This window comes from Mangifera indica, chromosome 3 (genome assembly GCF_011075055.1).
Source record: "Mangifera indica cultivar Alphonso chromosome 3, CATAS_Mindica_2.1, whole genome shotgun sequence".
NCBI lineage: Eukaryota > Viridiplantae > Streptophyta > Magnoliopsida > Sapindales > Anacardiaceae > Mangifera > Mangifera indica.
The window spans coordinates 8439040-8458147 of record NC_058139.1 but is presented as its reverse complement, the minus strand read 5'-3'; the positions used below and the strand labels follow the sequence as shown (position 1 = coordinate 8458147).

The 19108-nt window shown below is 33.6% G+C and overlaps 2 protein-coding genes and 1 non-coding gene across 8 annotated transcripts; 2 read left to right on the top strand and 1 right to left on the bottom strand.

Moving 5' to 3' along the window:
- Positions 1-81: 81 nt before the first annotated feature.
- Positions 82-12876, top strand: LOC123212447. Of its 5 annotated transcripts, none has more exons than XM_044631591.1 (10): positions 82-221; positions 1465-1540; positions 6661-6779; positions 7826-7982; positions 8452-8510; positions 9388-10374; positions 11218-11355; positions 11998-12231; positions 12360-12416; positions 12509-12876. In XM_044631591.1, exons 2-10 carry the CDS (start codon positions 1528-1530, stop codon positions 12683-12685), a joined length of 1941 nt encoding a protein of 646 aa, XP_044487526.1. In that variant the 5' UTR covers positions 82-221; positions 1465-1527; the 3' UTR covers positions 12686-12876. The 5 variants fall into 5 exon arrangements, with proteins under 5 accessions (XP_044487526.1, XP_044487523.1, XP_044487525.1 ...); XM_044631588.1 differs by having other exon boundaries at positions 83-221; positions 11941-12231; XM_044631590.1 differs by lacking the exon at positions 82-221 and having other exon boundaries at positions 6617-6779; positions 11941-12231.
- TRNAR-ACG lies at positions 277-349 on the bottom strand. Its single transcript has one exon. It is a non-coding gene; the product is annotated as a tRNA-Arg (tRNA).
- Positions 12877-13554: 678 nt separating the features above from the next.
- Positions 13555-18422, top strand: LOC123212592 (developmentally-regulated G-protein 1). Of its 2 annotated transcripts, XM_044631770.1 has the most exons (12): positions 13557-13758; positions 13857-13947; positions 14386-14453; positions 14684-14760; positions 14900-15080; positions 15338-15394; positions 15856-15930; positions 16258-16377; positions 16998-17168; positions 17490-17603; positions 17726-17896; positions 18081-18422. In XM_044631770.1, exons 2-12 carry the CDS (start codon positions 13878-13880, stop codon positions 18174-18176), a joined length of 1200 nt encoding a protein of 399 aa, XP_044487705.1. In that variant the 5' UTR covers positions 13557-13758; positions 13857-13877; the 3' UTR covers positions 18177-18422. The 2 variants fall into 2 exon arrangements, with proteins under 2 accessions (XP_044487706.1, XP_044487705.1); XM_044631771.1 differs by lacking the exon at positions 16998-17168 and having other exon boundaries at positions 13555-13758.
- The last annotated feature ends 686 nt before the right edge of the window (positions 18423-19108 follow it).

Below are 19108 nucleotides of genomic sequence, written 5' to 3'. Positions count from 1 at the left end.
TTTCTTCTCGTTTTTGGTGGGCCATAGCCTCATCTTTTCTGTTCTAGTTTAATTATTTTACAGTTGTCATTTGGACTTTTTTCCGTTCTTCACCATCAGGAAATTTTTAGAATCGCCCACTCTTATTATCTCCATTTCATTTCAAGTTTTCAGCTTATTCCTCAGCAGACTATTCCTCCGTTGCTAAGATGGCCGCCAACAGCTCAGGCTTTGAAATCAAGGTGAGAAAATTTATTCTAGTAAGAGAAAAATTAAAAAAATTCCATTCTGAACCGGCGACTCCACTGGGGATCGAACCCAGAATCTCTGGTTCCGTAGACCAGCGCCTTATCCATTGGGCCATGGAGTCTTCTTCGTTAAAAAATTTTAACCCTGCTTTTTTTTTTCTAAGTTGCCACTGGGACATTACTTCTTGCTCTTGTTTGTTTTGTATTCTTCATAGGATTCATATGGGAATTTGTAAGTTTATATTGATTTCTTATAGTTTATTCTTGATCCCCAAAAAGGAGAAAGCTTTTCTTATTTTTTTTCCCTCTGCAATGTTTTTTTATCAACACAATTTAGCCTGAAAATTGCTAAATGGATTTTGAATTGTTAAAATTTGTTTTGGTAATTGTTAAAAATTTCTATCAGTTGTGTCTTTGATAAAACTTTTTAACCAATTGATGTTGCATGATTTGTCATTTCATTGTTAGATTTTTTATCAGGGTTTGGTTTGTGTGATTTGTTTCACATTTCTTAGCAGAACACTGTTATTTAGCATTGATTTACTCCTCCCTTACCCAGAAATAGTGGGTTAAGAGATCCATAACAATGCTTAAATTGAATTGGAGTTTGTTAGTCTTTTTGAACTTCTTATAGTTCTTGGAGTTCGGGAACTCTTACATTAGTATTTTTTGTGTTCTTTATCGATATTGGATTGGATTCCACCTGCATACCGGCTTCTTTTTTTATTTATATTTTTTATTCTTGCAAAAATTACTATAATATTTGTTTTGAATTTTATTCTTTCCTTGTGAGTTTGCTTCAGAACTTCCATTAGCTATGTTCAATTTGATATCCCTTTCCAGTTTCTCAGTTTTGAGATTATGTGTATTAAGTTTCGATTTGTGAAATCTTATTATGATTTACTTCACACTGTTTGGCAGAACAAATGCTTGTTCTTATCACTGATTTACACTACTTCCCAACGAGGATCTACAACAATGCTTAAATTGAATTAGGAGTTTGTTAGTCTCTTTGATCTTGTTATAGTTTTTGGAGTTCGAGAACTCTACAATCATTCTACCCTATTCAAAAAATACTGTGATTGATTTTCCATGAGTAGAATGTTTCCTTTATTTTAAAAGGCCTATTTCTATCTATGTTCTATGATGAACTTTGTGCCTAAGGGTTGGATTCTTTCATTCATTAGACAATCTAAATGACTTTTCTAACATATCTATTATGCCATGATATGTGTAGGTTTGTTCTTTGTGGAAAGCACAATCCTCAATAGGATGAGTTCAGTGTGTTTGACAAGGATACATGACATCCTCAGGTGAGTCGAATAGTGAATGTTAGAATTTTTTCAACCAATATATCAGTTTGATGTGTGGCCTTTTATTCTGTTATGAGATCATGCATGAGGATTTAAATGTGAAATCTTTGTATGATTTGTTTCACCTCAACACAAAGTTCTTTTGGTTAGCATTGATTATATCTTCAGCTTCATAATAATGATGGCTTAAGCGGATCTACAACAATGTTTATATTAAATCTGGAATTTGTTGGTCTATTTGAACTTGTTCTAGTTCTGGGAGTTAGGGAACTACTCCATTAGTAATAAGAAAAATTAGTACTGTAATTGATTCTTCACAAGTAGTATGATTCTTTTATTCGCTGATGCTTTTCTATGTTTTATGTTGATTAGACAATCTAAATGATCTTATTCTAATAATATATCTATTATGCCATTCTGTGTCAAAGTTCTTACTTGTGGAAACTTTGGTTCTAAGCACATCGAGGCCATCTCTTTTAAACAAGGATATATGACATCCTCAAATATAGTGTTAATGAGCAATAGATGCTCTTTGGACTGGTCAACTTAGTCACTCTTCGTCATTGGTTGAAAGGAGGGGTGTACTTATGTCGAGCTGGGCTCGACTTGATTATTGTCAAGTTGAGTTTAAACTTGACCAATTTGAGTTCAAATCTCGAGCTGAGCTTGAGCTTATTGTTGGTCAACTTGACTCAAGTAAAATATTAATAAACTCCTTAAAGTTTCAAATGTTACACTTACACAACTAAAATCTTATTCCCTGATTTTAAATATGAAAGACACTTGATAAATATAGAAGCTACAAGGTTTAAATGTAATTTTTCAAGTTGAGTTTGAGTAACCCATTTGTTTCGAGCTTGAGTGAAGAACTTTTCAGCTTGACAAACTTGACTCAAGTCAAGCATGAGCTCAAGTCAAGCATAATTTGGCTCGGCTTAACTTGGCTCGATTGCACCCTTCACTGAAAGTATGTTGAGAGTTGCACATCACAACAATGCTAAAACTTAAATTTTAAACTCTAAACACCAAATCCTATTCCATGTAAGCTTATATAATATAATCCTTGCATCAAATCATTTATTGAATTTGGTTGTCCAGGTTTAAGTTTTCCCTTTTTCAGAGTAATTAATTAATATAACCATTTTCAAGGGCTTATATAAAAATAAACTATAATCCAACTATTATGCCTTTGTGACTAACATATTAAGGTTAGATGAAATTATCTCGTTTATACATTTACCTATGACTTAGTTTTTCCTTTTCAAAACTCACATATAGAGCAATCGTCACAGATACCATATTTTTGTTGTTGATCCCGAGCATTCTATTGCTTTTTCAAGCAAATAATAGGGGAGAAAAAGGTTAGTAAATTATTCATTTTCATCTTTTATTGCTTGGGGTTATAGATATGTACTTGTATGTGCATTGAAAACAAAGATGTCATGGATTTAACGATGGAGACTTTTCAGTTGCAGTGTTTTGTTTGTAAAATAAAATGAATTGATTGTGCTTTTGTTGAATTTTGCGAATGCTTTTATTATTGAATTCAGTTAGAATCAATTAATAGTAAAATCGAATATAAAAACCATATTTTTTCTTTATTTTTTCATCATGCTTGATGTTTCTACCATGTGAGCCACACATGGTAGGAGTAGATGAAGGTAGAAGTTTAATTATATTTGTCATATTTATTTGTGATGTTCGTGGGTTTATATGGCAATTCAACCCTCCAAACTATGTATTCAACCCGCCTTTCCATGAACAGACATAAGATTCCTTCATAGGAATAAGCAGAGGGAGGGGGTCAAGAATGGAAACGATTAAAATCTCCTAATCAAGGACGAAGCAAGGACAAGGATAGATATATCCCTAACCTATCCCATCCTCGGTTTATCTCCTCCTTTATGTATCCCTAAAGTCTTTATCAATTGAATTACCTTTAAAATTCTGAATTATTGTGAATATACCCTAACACTTAAATAAATGTTTCATCATTTTTTTGCGAGGATAGGGGGTTGGGGAGAGAATTTTTTCCCTAAAACAAGGAAGGCGATTCCTTGCCCTCATTGTATCAAGGACGGTGCGAGAGCAAAGAAAAGTCTTTCTTGTAAGGACAAGAACTAGGGCATAGACTAGGGTATTCAATCCCTCTTTGTCCCGTTGCCATCCTTAATGGTGTGGACTAATTAATTTTTTCCAAAATGGGGGAGTGTTTGAAATTTTAAATTTACTTAGTTACTCATGTTAAGGGGAAATTGAATTTTTGTGACTTGTATGGTGGGGGCTAAAATAATTTCACACGGTTATTTAAAAGCATGTGAGTTATACATGGTTAGGGTAAATGAATTTTGTAATGTGTGATTTAAGATATGTGTGACTCTATAATAAGGGTTGTAGAATTTGCCATAGTAGAGGGATAATTGAATTTTGTCATATTAAGAGGGTAATTAAATTTGCTAATTTCGGTATAATTGAATTTATTCAAATTTTTGTTTTTTTTTTTTTAGCAAGCATGATTAATTATATGCAAATATTATGAAAATTAATTGAATCATTTGATTTTTTGTTGTAGAATGTTGCTTCCAACCATAAAAGAAATATGAGAGTAGATTTTAGTTGAGAAGATCTTAACTTCTTGACAATTTAAAGTGCATGTGACCACTTGAGGTTATCGAGATGCAATGGTCAAAGTACTTGCGACTTTGATTGACAAGTAAAAACAACTTTCAAAGCTATGTGGTTTGGAAGTTTCCTAGAGGTGGAAGAGTCGAAATTTAGTGAAATACTAAAACACTTAGTGTTGCTCTAGAGATATTTAGGTCAAACTTTTATAAAGAATTTTGGTTTCGATTGAACGATGTTAATGCATGATTTAATTCGTTTGAGTTTGTCATTATGAGGAGATTGCATTTCAACCACTGTAATAACATGAAACATTATCTTTTATCATCGTTGACACGGAGGATACAAGAAACACATTATGACAATGTTCTGTCGATTAAAGATGGTGATATAATGATGACCTTTAGGGAGAATGCATGATCGGAGAACAACAACAATGCAACAAAAAAAAATCTAATAATACGGTTAATTCTAATAATATTTACAGATAATCAAATATGTTTATAGAAAACGGAACAAAAATTTTAATAAAACTTTTAAAAAAATATTTCTACCAAAATCAGTAAATTTTAATTATCTTTTTACCTGATTTTGTGATTATGACAAAATTAATTAGCCTTTTAAAGTGATGAATTTCAAATACCTCTCAATAATAACAAATTTTTTATCTCGTATATATCTTAAATTGCTTATGATAAAATTGTATTCGTCTTAACTATGCATGACTTGTATCTCTATAATTAATACAATGTAAAACTTAGTTAGAGCATTTTTTTGGAAAATATTAATTAGCCTCTATTTTGAGAGCATACATACCTAATAATGTATTGCAAAATTTTAGTTACCCTTACCACAAATGGCTTGCACATCACACATAAATATGTCACATAACTTTTTTCTTTCATCTATTTCCACCACGTGTGACTCGTATGATAAGGGCAAATAACACATAGTGGAAAAATCAAGAAAAAAATTTAGATTTTTATTTTCAATTTCACAAAATTCAATAAAAAATAACTAATTCATTCTATTTCACACACAAGCACCAAAATAAAAAAATTTCTATTGTTGCAACTATAAGATCTTTATTTTTAGTGTTGACACAAATAAATCCTATGCCCTAAATAATAAAAGGTCTTCGAATATTTTCCCTATTTTCTGTTTTTTTGCGTGAAATTGATGGAAAGAAAATGATGTTTATCCTTTCTTATCTGTTTCTATTAAAGTTGGATTTTGGGTTGGTGTATCCAAATTAAGAATTTAATGGACTGCAAGGGAATTTCGTTGAACATATGTGGGAAATAAATTTATTTATATTAATTATAAAATGGAACTCAAATTGTAGAAATTTTAAAAAATATTTATTTATTTATTTATTTGTATTTCATTTAAAAAAAACATTTTAAATTAAAAAAATGTGTGAAAATTTAGAATCAAAGAGCTAACGAAAAGTAATAAAAATACCGTTCCGACGCGAAAGTTATCCGGACTCCACGTTGTCGTATGAAATCCAGCTAATACGATATCTCGAATCCGCGGCTGTGACTCACACACTATGCGCAACATCCTCGCTCACGCGCTCACGCTCTCAAACTCCCACTAAGCTTCTCTCTCACGAAGTTTCGCTTTTACTGAGTCAAGTCGCTCTCTTTCGCGCTCACTTCACTTCTCCTATGGTGAGTCAAAACTCGTTCTATTTGTTTCGATTTATTTAAATTAAGCTGTTTTTAGTCAGTCTAATTTAGCTGAAATGAAATTTAATTTGGTTTGTCTTGATAATGATTAAGTTGAAAAATGAAATTATTGTAAAAAATTTTGTATATTGAAATTTGAAGACGAAACAGAATTGATTTATATAGTGTTTGTGTTTGAGTTTTGCAAGTAGTGGATAAAGTTGGTACAATTAGACTTAAATTATTTATTGGTTTAAATTAATTCCTCACTACTGATGTTCGAAGTAATTAATATTGGATCATCTTCTTTTAGGGAGGTCTCTGATTAGTTTTTAGAGTGTTTATGACAGGTTCTAATCAATTTAGAAAGATACATGATTGACCTGTGAAACTTTAGTGGGGTTTATTGTAATTTAATCAAACACTAAGGGAGTTTATTGAATTTTTATTCTTTTGGCGGAGTTTTAGTTTTGGCTTTGATAAACTTTTATGGTGTTTTTGTTTGTTGTTGTGGATGGGTTGTGTAAGTTCATTCATGAACTTATAGTAATGGTTTCTTTTTATTGGTGATATTATAGCTTTGGAAAGGAAAAATTGATTTTGATTTGTTTTCTGTTTTTCCCCCTCTGTTTTTCGGGTGGGTTTTCAGTTTGTGTATTTGAGTTGCATGTGGTGGATAATGGGTTTCATTTTATTGATGATATTATAGCTTTGGAAAGGAAAAATTAATTTTGATTTGTTTTCTGTTTTTTCCCCCTCTGTTTTTTGGGTGGGTTTTCAGTTTGTGTATTTGAGTTGCATGTGGTGGATTTTCCATGGATACAGTGGTCAAAGTTGAGGGAAACGAGGAAGGGAAGTGTAAGGAAAGTGGGGTTGAGAAAAGTAGCTCTTCCTTATCTTCTCCAAAGCTGGGTGCAGACCCAGTTGTTTACAAGCTTGTTCGGGTACATTTTTTATATATGTAGAATTGTATTAACTTGTTGGTTTATGTTGTTTTATTGTATGCTGAAGATTAAAGTTTGTTTATGTTGATTTGTGGTTGCCCACGATTATCATAATCACTCTAATTTTAGTTTAAAGTTGGCTTGTGTAAATATAGTTTTTTCTTTGAACTGCAATTTGCATGCTAGCAAAACACCCTTTTTTCACTAGGATATATAGTAGCTTCTGACAATTTGAGAATTTTAAGAGGAACTCCCTTTTTTCACTCAAAAACTTTTGTAGTCTGAGAAATAAACTTTTTCACTTTGAGATCAATCCTTGTTTTCTCTGGAGAAATACTATATGTATAAATAGAAGTGGTAGTATTTGATTGAGTGATTTTGAAGTAAGAAAAAAAGTAAATGATTACATCACACAATCACAAGCTGTTACCTCAATTTGTACAGATAAATTTGTATAATTTGTTTGTACGCATAGTTTTATTCATTTTCTCTGTCAAACAATGCATAATGAGTGCTTTTCAAATCTGCTTGAATATGATGAAAAAATATTGCATCTTCAACTTCTGGTGGAGATAAATTGTACCATTCTCTTCATGCATAGCATTGTTTCAAATTCAACTTAATCAGTTCAGTAGTTACTAATTTAATCACCCTGTTTAAATGACTTATTAGTTGCTTGAAGCATATGATGGGGGGGTCACATCATGTTGTTTTTATGTTGTTGACTTAAATAGATAAATGAGGTTGATGTGAGACCTAGCTTGATAAGCATTAGCAGTGTTAACTGAAGATCATTGTATAAGCTCTAAGTATGATCTATGGCCATGACCACTATATTTCTAATGGATCACTGTCATACTCTTCTTGTTTTAATCACTAAAGAGGCAAGCAGAAGCTAAATCTAATGAATTTTATCTCATGATTGTATGCTTGTCTGATATAGTGGATTGGTGAGACTCAATAGTTTACATTTTGTTTCATCCATTGTCTTAAAGTGCTTTCTTTGAGCTGAGGAATGAAGTGCTAATGTCCTACATGATTGACAGGTTGAGGGAGATGGGAGGCTAGTGCCTGCAACTGATGATGAACTTATGGAGGTTGGAAACTTGCTTGCAGATGATAAGATTGAAATGCATCTAGTTGCAGACACTGGGCAGACTGGAGGGTCTTCATCTGGGATGCCCCAGTTTGAAAGCTCAGAAGGTTTATCTGTGTACTACTACATGAGACATTTTGAACATCATAACACATGAAATATTTTGAACATTACTTTGAGTAAGATGAAATAGTAGCTGTTGCTACTGCTAGTATTCATGCTATCTGCTGTGATGGTTACGACCTGAAACATTTTGAAAATTTACGTTAAGGGAGGATGAAACATATTCTGTGTTTTATGCAAATACTTCCATTATTTGATCTAGGTAATTCATTTTTTTCTGTTTGGCCATGGCATCCTTCACCAACCTTGATCTTTATAACTTCCAAACTTTTTTACATAAAAAAAATTAGTTTCTTGTGCTTCTTGCTGTTTTCCATGCATTTTTTAAAATTTATTAGAAATCTGATGTTTGCTTGAGGTCAGACATTATTATTGGTTTATTGCTTTTTATTTATCATGTTATATTTTTTTGTTGTATTTGTATTCAACATTTGAAGTATTTTTGTCTGTCAGGTTTGTCACAGTCTGAAAACACGGAAGTTGATGTTGGAAAATCAAATATGCATGTTGAGGTATTGACTAAATGTCTTATAATAACAGATTCAAAATTGGACTAATTTCATTGATTATATTGGTACTTTACAGCTAGCTGAGCAGGTACCATGACCAATGTTTTAATAATCGGACTGGGCCTTGACCGGGTCAAAAGCTTGATCTGGGTTTTTCCTTGCCCGACTGATTAGATTGGCCATCTGACCTGGAAAACAACACTATATATATATATACATACATACATATGTATATCTATATGTATGTATGTCTGTGTATACACATACACATACATACATATGTGTATATATATACATATAGATATATAGATATATATATGTGTATGTATGTCTGTGTATACACATACACATATGTATGTATGTGTATGTGTATACACATACACATACACATATATACTATATGTATGTATATACATATGTATGTATGTGTATGTGTATACACATACACATACATATGTATGTATATACATATGTATGTATGTGTGTATGTATGTATATTATTTATTTATTTATAATTTACCACAAATTTATTTAGAGTTTGATGGTGTTGCACCATGAACCATGGTAAAACTGGTGTTTTAACCACAAACCTGCATGGTTAGCCCGGTTGAACTGTGGTTCAAAGAAGCCATTAAACCACTCAACAGGACCGGACTAGCCACCGGGTCCTAGTTGAAATGATCTTAACGGCCGGTCCAATTTCAAAACCATGACCACAGCTTTCATTGTTACATTTTTTAGTCTGTTTATTTTTTTTGTGTGTTGTGTGTTATTAATTTGTTTTCTGCTTGTGCATTTACAAATTTTTACTGATGTTTATCCAACTATTAATTTAACTGTATTGTCTTGGATTCTTCTTGGCCTATAAAATCTCTTGTAGTGCATTGAGGAGATGTTGCAAGAGGTCAAACAGGATGAGACTCATCTGTTAGCTTGTGGATTGCCTGATCATTCTTCTGCTTATGTGATTGTAGAGGGCCAGTGTTCTGATCAGAATGATAAAATGCCTGGCATTGATGAGAAGCTCCAATCTGAAATTCCTTTGCAGGGAAATGATGCTTCCTCTTCGCCAAGTTTTAGAAGAAGCCATATTAATCATTCTGGGAGTGTTGGGGAGTGCTCAAATCCTCCAAATGAACTGATAGAAGGTCAATCATCAGCTTCCGCTGTATGCATTAGTTCAAAACCTGATTTTTCTAGGCTAAAAGGAGAAATATGCTTGGACAATTTATCAATCAAAGAACTTCATGAAACTTTTAGAGCAACTTTTGGGAGGGAAACTACTGTCAAGGACAAGCAGTGGCTTAAGAGAAGGATTGCCATGGGCTTGACTAATTCTTGTGATGTTTCAGTATCAAGTTTCATAATTAAAGATAATAAGTTGGTGAGCAAAGGCAAGGAAGAAAGCTGCAACGATGAAGGTATTACTTCTATGAGCGATACAGTTGTTGGAGTAGTGAATGTGGAATGCAAAGATGCATCAACTAGCCAATGTAGCCAAATGGAAGAACATCACACTTCATCTGTTGAGAGACAGAGAAACTCTAGCGCAGACAAATATCATAGAAGTGAAGATCTTCATGCAGACCAGGTAGCTGCTAAGAGAGTTCGGAAGCCAACAAGAAGATATATTGAAGAACTGTCAGAAGTGGAGTCCAAAGAGTCAAGTGGAAAGTCAATATTTTCATCTAAAAGTTTTGGTCTGAGACAGACATTCCCAAAAGCTCACACTAGGCCTGTTAGAATTGCCTCTTCTAATAGAACTGTTGTGATGAGGCTGGATTCTCTTGGAGGATCTGGAGTGCAGATTCCGTATGTTTCTCGAGTCCGAAGAAGCCGTCCAAGGAAAGATATCATGGCACTGATGGTATGTAAGATACTTTGTGCCTTAGCAATATGAAATTTTGTGCTTCTCATACTATCGATAGTTATAGCATGGATTAATTATATTTCTTTGACTATCCCCCTATTTGCTAGCTGTGGAATAACTGGTTAGTCATTATTATATATGTAGATGTACTTGTTTCTCCTGATGCAAATTCGTTATGGCATGGGACCAATTTTTTTTTTTTTTTTTGGTCTTTCATATGACTGTTTTTCCTTGTGCAATCCAAATTGTTTCTTTGATTCTTCTCTCATTCTCTCCATCATTTTGTGTATATGGAGTGCTCTCATGTTTTGTATTTCTATTATTAACCCGGTAATACTTGTTTTTTAGAAGTACTCTCATCCTTCTTCATAAAAAAGCAATTATAAAATTGTACACCATTTCTATATACCACAGGAAGTAAAATTGTTTGCATGTCTGTTGTACTGTAGTAATTATAAATTTTAAAAGATTATTTAACTGGTGCTTGTATTAGTACTTTAGAGTGGCTTTTGTGTGCTTCTTATACAACATCTATTTAACATTATAACAAATTTTAATATAACGTGCTTAAAAAAAACCATTGGAGTAAGTTAAAGCACCCATAATTTAATCTAGAGGAAAAAAGAAGCAGCTTTCTTAAGGACATTGGTACTTATGTTTATTTTTTTCATTTACTTTTTCACTTTATGGAGGTTGTGGATCTTGTGGTAGTAAATAGTATGATAGACATAAATGGGCCATTATTATTGTTTCCAATTTTTTTTCTCCGTTCTATTGTGTGATTGATTCTTGTACAGCATGGAAGTACAACTATGACATTATTTCAATTATGTTATGTAGGAATTTTATCCCAAGAGCATGGGCATGACAGCTGCTCTAGTCAAGAAGACCTTCAGTGTGCATAGTTCTCAACCAAACGATGAGAGTGGGAACATAATCTTGGAAGCCAGATCCGACTTTCAGAAGATGCAGCATCCAGTAAGACCAAACTTATTTTTGTCTTCATAAATTAGGTTTGAATGTGGAACCCCTACATGTCAAGAGTCATGAATGGTCTATGAAAATATTTTTGTTTCAAGCTTTCAAATAAATATTCTAAGTTTGTCCTTTGCCAGTTGGATTTTTTTCCTAAGTTGAATCTTAAGAACACAATTTGGACTCTCTGGATGATAATAGATTATAAGAGAAAAGTGGTTAACAAGATTTGTTAACATTCCTCATACCAATCTCGTCTTGATGGAGAGTTAACATGTATTACTGGGAGAAGTAGGAAGCAAGCATGGATGTGAGTGTTGATACCTAAATTTTAGGTCTTGCAAACTAAACTAGCATGTACTGATAATTGTTTGATATGGGTTATGGTCGTCACGGTCATGTAGCATGGTTCAGCAGGGATGCATGTGGCTATGCAACACCTGGATTTTAGTGTTTGTTCTTTGTTTCAAGTTTTTGTTCATTCCTGATGTCTTGACTATTTAATCAAGTGATCTGCCATTTCTGCTGAGATTATTTCTTTGATACAACTTGAATTCATGGACTGATTACACTGTGATTGTGTATCAGTTTACATTTGAACCAGAGAAGGATAAGCCATTTTCTTCAATGGGTTCAATTGAGCAGGGACAGAATATGGAGTCAAAACACGTAGATCCATCCGGAGATACTTCAGATGATAATGTGGTCACTGTGCCTACCGGGAAAGGTGGAATGAGAAGGAAACATCACCGAGCTTGGACACTCTCTGAAGTTACGAAACTTGTTGAGGGTGTATCCAGGTATGGAGCTGGAAGATGGTCTGAGATCAAAAGGCTTGCCTTTGCGTCCTATTCCTATCGCACCTCTGTCGATCTCAAGGTACACACATATAACAGCTGGATCCCTCAATTTGGTATTGCAATTTGCAACATAAATGTTCACTAAATACTGGGGCAGTTTTAACAATCACAAATAATTTCAAGCTGATAACAGAACTTATTTTACAGGACAAGTGGAGGAATCTGCTGAAAGCAAGCCTTGCACAGACACCTCCAGATAAAATGGTGAGCATTTTGCTTCTAGCATTTATGCTGACTTGCAACTAGACATCTTTTAAAATTCCCATTTTAAAATTTTCCACGGATTGGCAACATAGGTAAACCCTCGGAAGCATGCATCTGGAATGCCGATTCCTGCTCCTATTTTGTTACGAGTGAGAGAGCTCGCAAAGAGACAGTCACAGGTTCCCCCAAATATAAGTAGCACAAGCAAGTTGGCAGGAACAACTGGTAGAAATAATGTACATGAAACAAGATCATCTGGGTACTTGTAACATTGTAAATAAATAATAGTAGACAAACTTCAGCTGTCTGAAAGTTAAAAATAAAGTTAACTAATTAGAGGTGTTTGATTAACACAAGTTATCCTGACATAAACTTAGTTGAGATTTTAATGTAATTCCATGGTGTTTCAGCTCCTTTGTATACTTGGTGTTGATCAATTGATTGCTTTCGTTTTTGTTTATTTCCTGAGATGGAATGAAAGCTCAGTTCTCCAAACGAAGCAACATCTTCTGCTTCTACCGATTGACTTATTACTACTGGAGCACTAAATATCAATAATGATGTGGGATGGATTGATCCTGTGCAAAATGCCTCCTTGCTTAATACCTTGAATAATATATTACACAAAATCCCCGATGAATAAAAATACTAACCCGGATAGATGTAAATAGCATCGAGAAAACAATGCCTTCAACAGCCAAATGTTATGCTGAGTTCTTTTTCAAGTTACACAAAATTATGAACAAAACCCTTCAAATCCTGGCTTTGGAGAGGATTTTCCGACTTCAGGAGATTCAGTTTGAGCTAGCTTAAATTACTTTTATGTACTCTTATAATAAGATGAGTATTATTTTATTTTAAGTATTAATAATGCTATTAAATAACGTAATCTATAGATACATATATCAAAAAGATTGAGTCGATCAATGATAAGTTTTAAGCCTTTCCTTTTTTGGTACGGTCCGTAGAGTAACGACTGGTTAGTAGGTCATGCTAAACTCACAAGCCATACAGAGTATGATACGGCTTTGGATAAGGCCCACGGTCGATATGATACTATTTTAAAAAAATTATTTAAAAATAATTAAATATTATAATTAAGTAGTCTTGTGACCTAATTCGCGTAGCAGGCTTTGGGCCGGCATGACTAGGCCCGCTAGTTGCCATTTCTGTCTACTGCCATCATTCTTCCCAAAACACTCGGAAGCACCTGTTTCTCTCTTTCTGTTAATCATCTGCTGGCTGCTGCGACCGATCCGTCTTAGCTTAGTTCCGCTGAGTCATCCGCCAGCTTAGTTCGCTCTGTCTATTGCTCTCCCATTAAATCTCTGTCCAATTCCATGTATATAACATCCTTCGCGATTCAATTATGTTATCTTTATGAACTTGATTAGCTCCTTTCACTTTGCTTATCTACTTTTTTTTTTTTGTGGGTATTAGCTCAAGTAAAGGAATAAAAAAATGGGTATCATTGAAAAGATTAAAGAAATCGAAGCCGAGATGGCTCGCACCCAGAAAAATAAAGCCACAGGTAACTTATTTACTTTTATATAATCATTTAACTTATGCATTTTCTATATGGTTCGTACCAGGTTGCGAGGCCCAGGAAGCTACGAGGATTATCCTTTAGTATCGTCTGATGATACTGAATGTCATTATTATTACATTGTAATTTTTTACAAGTGTGATTTTTTGTCTTACTGTAAGATACCTTTTGGGCAATGTTACTGGGATTTGGAATATTCAGTGTTACATTTGTGATATTGAACTTCACGTTAGTGATATTTTATGTCATTGGTACCACTGCTTTGTTTACTAGTTGGTTTATTACTAATATGAAGTTGTGTTTTACAAATGCGATGTTGGATAGCATTACTGGGATTTTACTTTGGATAATATAGCAAATTCTTTTATTTAATGGTTAAGTTATGTTTTTTGCTTCTATAATTGTAACGAAATGGTTATGCAGAGTATCATCTGGGTCAGCTCAAGGCAAAAATTGCAAAACTAAGAACACAATTGTTGGAGCCTCCAAAAGTATGTGGGTTTGTTATATATTCTATAACATTAGGTGCATATTATCAAGTTTAAATATACTTGGTTGGTCTTTCCATGGTGTCTTGGTTTTGGACCAGTGAATTATTTTTGGAGTATGTTTATGATTTAAGTCTTAATATAATTTGTGCGTGATGTGTCTGTCACATAAATTGAAACTTTCCATGTGTCTTCTAGATTTCTTGTGATTGTTATTTATTTTCATGAACCAGGGCTCTAGTGGGGCTGGAGAAGGCTTTGAAGTTACAAAATATGGCCATGGACGTGTTGCACTCATAGGTTTTCCTAGGTTTGTCAACTTTATGAGTTAAACTTTTGCATTGTTTTTTGAAGAAAATGTGTGTAGCCTTATCTTTGCATATGTGTGTGTGTGTGTGAAAGAGAGAGACAGAACTAACATGTGTGATGGTGATAATGTTTAATTGCAGTGTGGGGAAGTCTACCCTTTTAACTATGTTAACAGGCACCCATTCAGAAGCTGCGTCTTATGAATTTACAACACTTACCTGCATTCCTGGTATCATACACTATAATGATACTAAAATTCAGTTGCTTGATCTTCCTGGAATTATTGAAGGTGCTTCTGAAGGCAAGGGACGTGGGAGGCAGGTAAAAAGTTTACAACCATTTGATTTTTCTCTTTTTGTAGGTATCTTGTGAGCATCTATTATATGATTGTCAGTCACTTGATTGGGCACAAAGAAACGGAAAGTCCTCACTAGATCTTCTCAGATGTTCTTTTATAAAGTTCTTATGGACAATGTTGATGACTTTTGCACATGGTTCTTTGGTTGTCTATTCTCGTTCCAAGGTGGGTTGGATATCATATGAATTCTAAAAATATAATGGCACTCTATAACTCTCAGGTTATTGCAGTCTCCAAGTCTTCAGACATTGTGTTGATGGTTCTTGATGCTTCAAAAGTAAGTGTTCATGTTCTAGTTGTAGTAATGATCTGAATATGTGAATTTTATTGAATTAGTTTGATGAATTTTTAATAAGGTCATATACAGGGACCTATTGGCTTAATTGCCCTAGAAATTAACTTTAAAGGAGATTCAGTATTATATTTTGTATAACCCTTTGAGTAGTCTATTAAATAAATTAGGCCTTGTATGTGAGAGGATTTAGTATAGTGTACAAAGTATTGCTGGATCCCTTTTCATCAGCTTAAGCTTTTGGGATCAATTGTTACTTGACACTTTGCAATTTTTTTTGTCATTTAATATATAATGTTAATATTTCTGCAACATATTTGGAAGTTTATCTTATATTTGCATCTTTTACTGCTGCATGTGTTATATTTTATTTTCCTTTAGTGGTTTTATGGTTTTGTCCATTTTTCCATAGTCATCTCATTTGATCTATTCTCAAAATTCCTCAGAGTGAGGGCCACCGACAAATATTAACCAAAGAACTAGAAGCTGTAGGATTGCGTTTGAACAAGAAGCCACCTCAAGTAAGTTTCTCTCTTCATAATATGTCTTTAAAATTTTATTCTTTATATATTTTGTATAAAAAAAAAATTTGTCTTGATGTTTATGAAATATGAATAATTTTCACATTGAAAATATATGTTTCTTCTCAATAATTATGCTTCCACTGCCCTTCATTAACTGTGCTTTTTTGTGCAAGGATTTTGATTGAGGTTTTTTCTTGTATTTCTTTTTTTTGGGTCAAATATAATGGAAGAATGAGTGAACATACATTATCTCTTCTCAATTTCTCTGAGGTTGCATTTTAATGGGTTTTACTTTGTTTGGTTTTGTCATTGCTCCAATGGCAGATTTATTTCAAAAAGAAAAAAACTGGTGGCATTTCATTCAACAGCACTGCGCCTTTAACTCATGTGGATGAGAAGCTTTGTTACCAAATTCTACATGAATACAAAATTCACAATGCAGAGGTATCCAGTCTTCACCTATATATCAACTAAGTTGTTTTTGTATTCAGTTAATGGCTTGGAACAAATCTGGTAGTGGTTGAAGTTTGTTGCTTATTCTGACTTTGCTGCTGCCTGAGTATGGAAGACTCTAAACAAGCGCACTGATGGCTTGAAATGATGGGGGCCATAGGGATATGATTGATGTTACCCTTATTTCTTCAGTTCACTTTTTTCTTGGTAGAAAAAGTAAATTATTTTTTTATATTTGTCATTGCATATGAAAGTCAACGTTAAAAAGATTCTCCAATGAATGATTTGGTCTTCTTCAAAATGAGAGTCAAGAACATAGCACTAAGCTTTTAGACCTGATTTCCTTTTCTTCTACGTATATTTTTTTGTATTTATCTTTTTACCTACAACTATGCTGCTTAGGCATTGTGGATTGCTGTTTTGGATTCTCCCTATATAATTTCATCTCTTTTACTTGTGGTCTTTTTCAGTGAATCCTTTCTTTGCTGATTATGTTCTTCTGACATGTTTCTTTATGTATGGTGTCTGATATGGGTTAGATTTGATCTCATGAGCTGTGTACAGCTATATCAAAGAAATGGATATTTATTTGGTGATGGATTTTGTTGTAGGTCCTATTTCGAGAGAACGCCACAGTGGATGATCTTATAGATGTCATTGAAGGAAACCGTAAATACATGAAGTGTATATATGTTTACAATAAGATAGATGTTATTGGTATTGATGATGTGGATAAGTTAGCCCGACAGCCAAATTCTGTTGTCATAAGCTGCAATCTGAAGGCATGTTCTGCACCCCATATATATGCACCACTAGAATTTAATGACATGGAAAAAACTTATGACCAGCAATTTTCATTTCTTCTCTTTTGGCCAGTTAACAATATTGGATTTATCAGTCTGATGCATTCTTCTTCAATTTTTACTTGCTATGTCCTATCATGCATTGCTTTGCTAGCAAGCACAGTAATGCGACATCAATTGTGATTTGAAGATATGTGCAACTTGGAAGTACTTTGAGCATGATATCACATTTAAATTCCTTTTTTAAGATGAGAGTGGTTTTTGAGAAACAATAACTTAATTTTTATGTTCCTTATACAGCTTAACTTAGACAGATTGCTTGCAAGGATGTGGGATGAAATGGGACTCATTAGAGTTTATACAAAACCACAAGGCCAGCAACCTGATTTCACTGATCCTGTTGTTCTCTCAGTTGTATGTGAAATATCCTTTTATTGAATGAATACATCTGTTTTTAGTGCATTTTGTTGGAGCTATGTTCCTGGCTTTTGTTTTTTTATTTCACTTTTTTTATTCTTTCTTCTTGTACTTGACAGGATAGAGGTGGCTGCACAGTGGAAGACTTCTGTAATCACATCCACAGGAATTTAGTGAAGGATGTGAAATACGTGTTAGTCTGGGGTACAAGTGCAAGGCATTACCCACAGCATTGTGGCCTTGGTCATGTCCTTCAAGATGAGGATGTAGTTCAGATTGTTAAGAAAAAGGTATTGATATCTTTTGAATTTATGCAGCTGTGTTCTTATTACTCCCTTATTGAAAATTTTGTCCTTTTGTGTACTTAATTTCTTTTTCCAATTTAAAAATAGAGTTATGGTGTCCACTTTGGATGTGAAAAAGAAAAAAAAGCTTGGATACAAAAATTGATGAGTTATGGTATGAAATTCGCAGGAAAAGGAAGATGGAGGGAGAGGTCGGTTCAAGTCACATACAAATGCTCCTGCTCGAATATCTGACCGTGAGAAGAAAGCTCCCTTGAAGACATGAATGCATCAATGGATATTGCCCTGTTTGCATTTGATTCCCAAATGAGGCTGGTATTGAAGAACAATTTGTGGCTGCAAGTATGGTGCGCCCAAATCTATGTATATGGCTAGACAATATTGAGTCTGCCATCCAGAATTCACATATATTTTGGTCCTGGATTAAAGGGTACCTTTAAAAATAACTGCAACTCTTACTTTTGTAGTTTGATGGAATCATATCTATATATGTAAATTGAATTTTCAATGATCTTCTTTCATTTTGAAAAATTTATGTCAATCTCTTCAACTTTGTTTGAACGAAAATTTGATCACATCCAATAACTTAATCTTCCCCTTTGATGATAAATGAGAAAGATGGTAGTAGATAGTACAAATTTTATGATAAATGCAACTTTTTAAGGTTAGAATATTTTTTTAAAGCTATGTTTTTAAGTTAATAGGTTAATTTGATGAATTTGATTGTTGTTTGGGTGATTTAGTTTTATGTTGACTTCAACATATACTGTAGTTTTATTTCACGTTGATCCTTCTAAATTTTATTTGTGAATTCGAGGCCGCATTGTCCCATTTAAGCATGGAGCCACCTGCAATATTGATCCCAAGATTCGAAGCAGCCTCCAATAACATTGAAAATGAAGATGAAGCATCCTTTTTCTCAAAATTCAAGCAAACTAATCATTTGAATGAGGACAATTCCACATTTCCTATTGCATATAAAACATAACCAACATCGACTAGGCGTGCAAAGCCAGAATCACTCAGTTACTTAGTAGTTAACTAGCTCACAAGCACCCCAAGAAGCCTTGCCGTTTTCTCTGCAGCAACTTTTATTAGTATGAAAAATGAATTAGGTCTTGATTTTGTCTACCGAAGTCGGTAATTGTCAGACTCCAACAATTGACAAATCTCTTGTTATCAAAAGATAGTGATTGA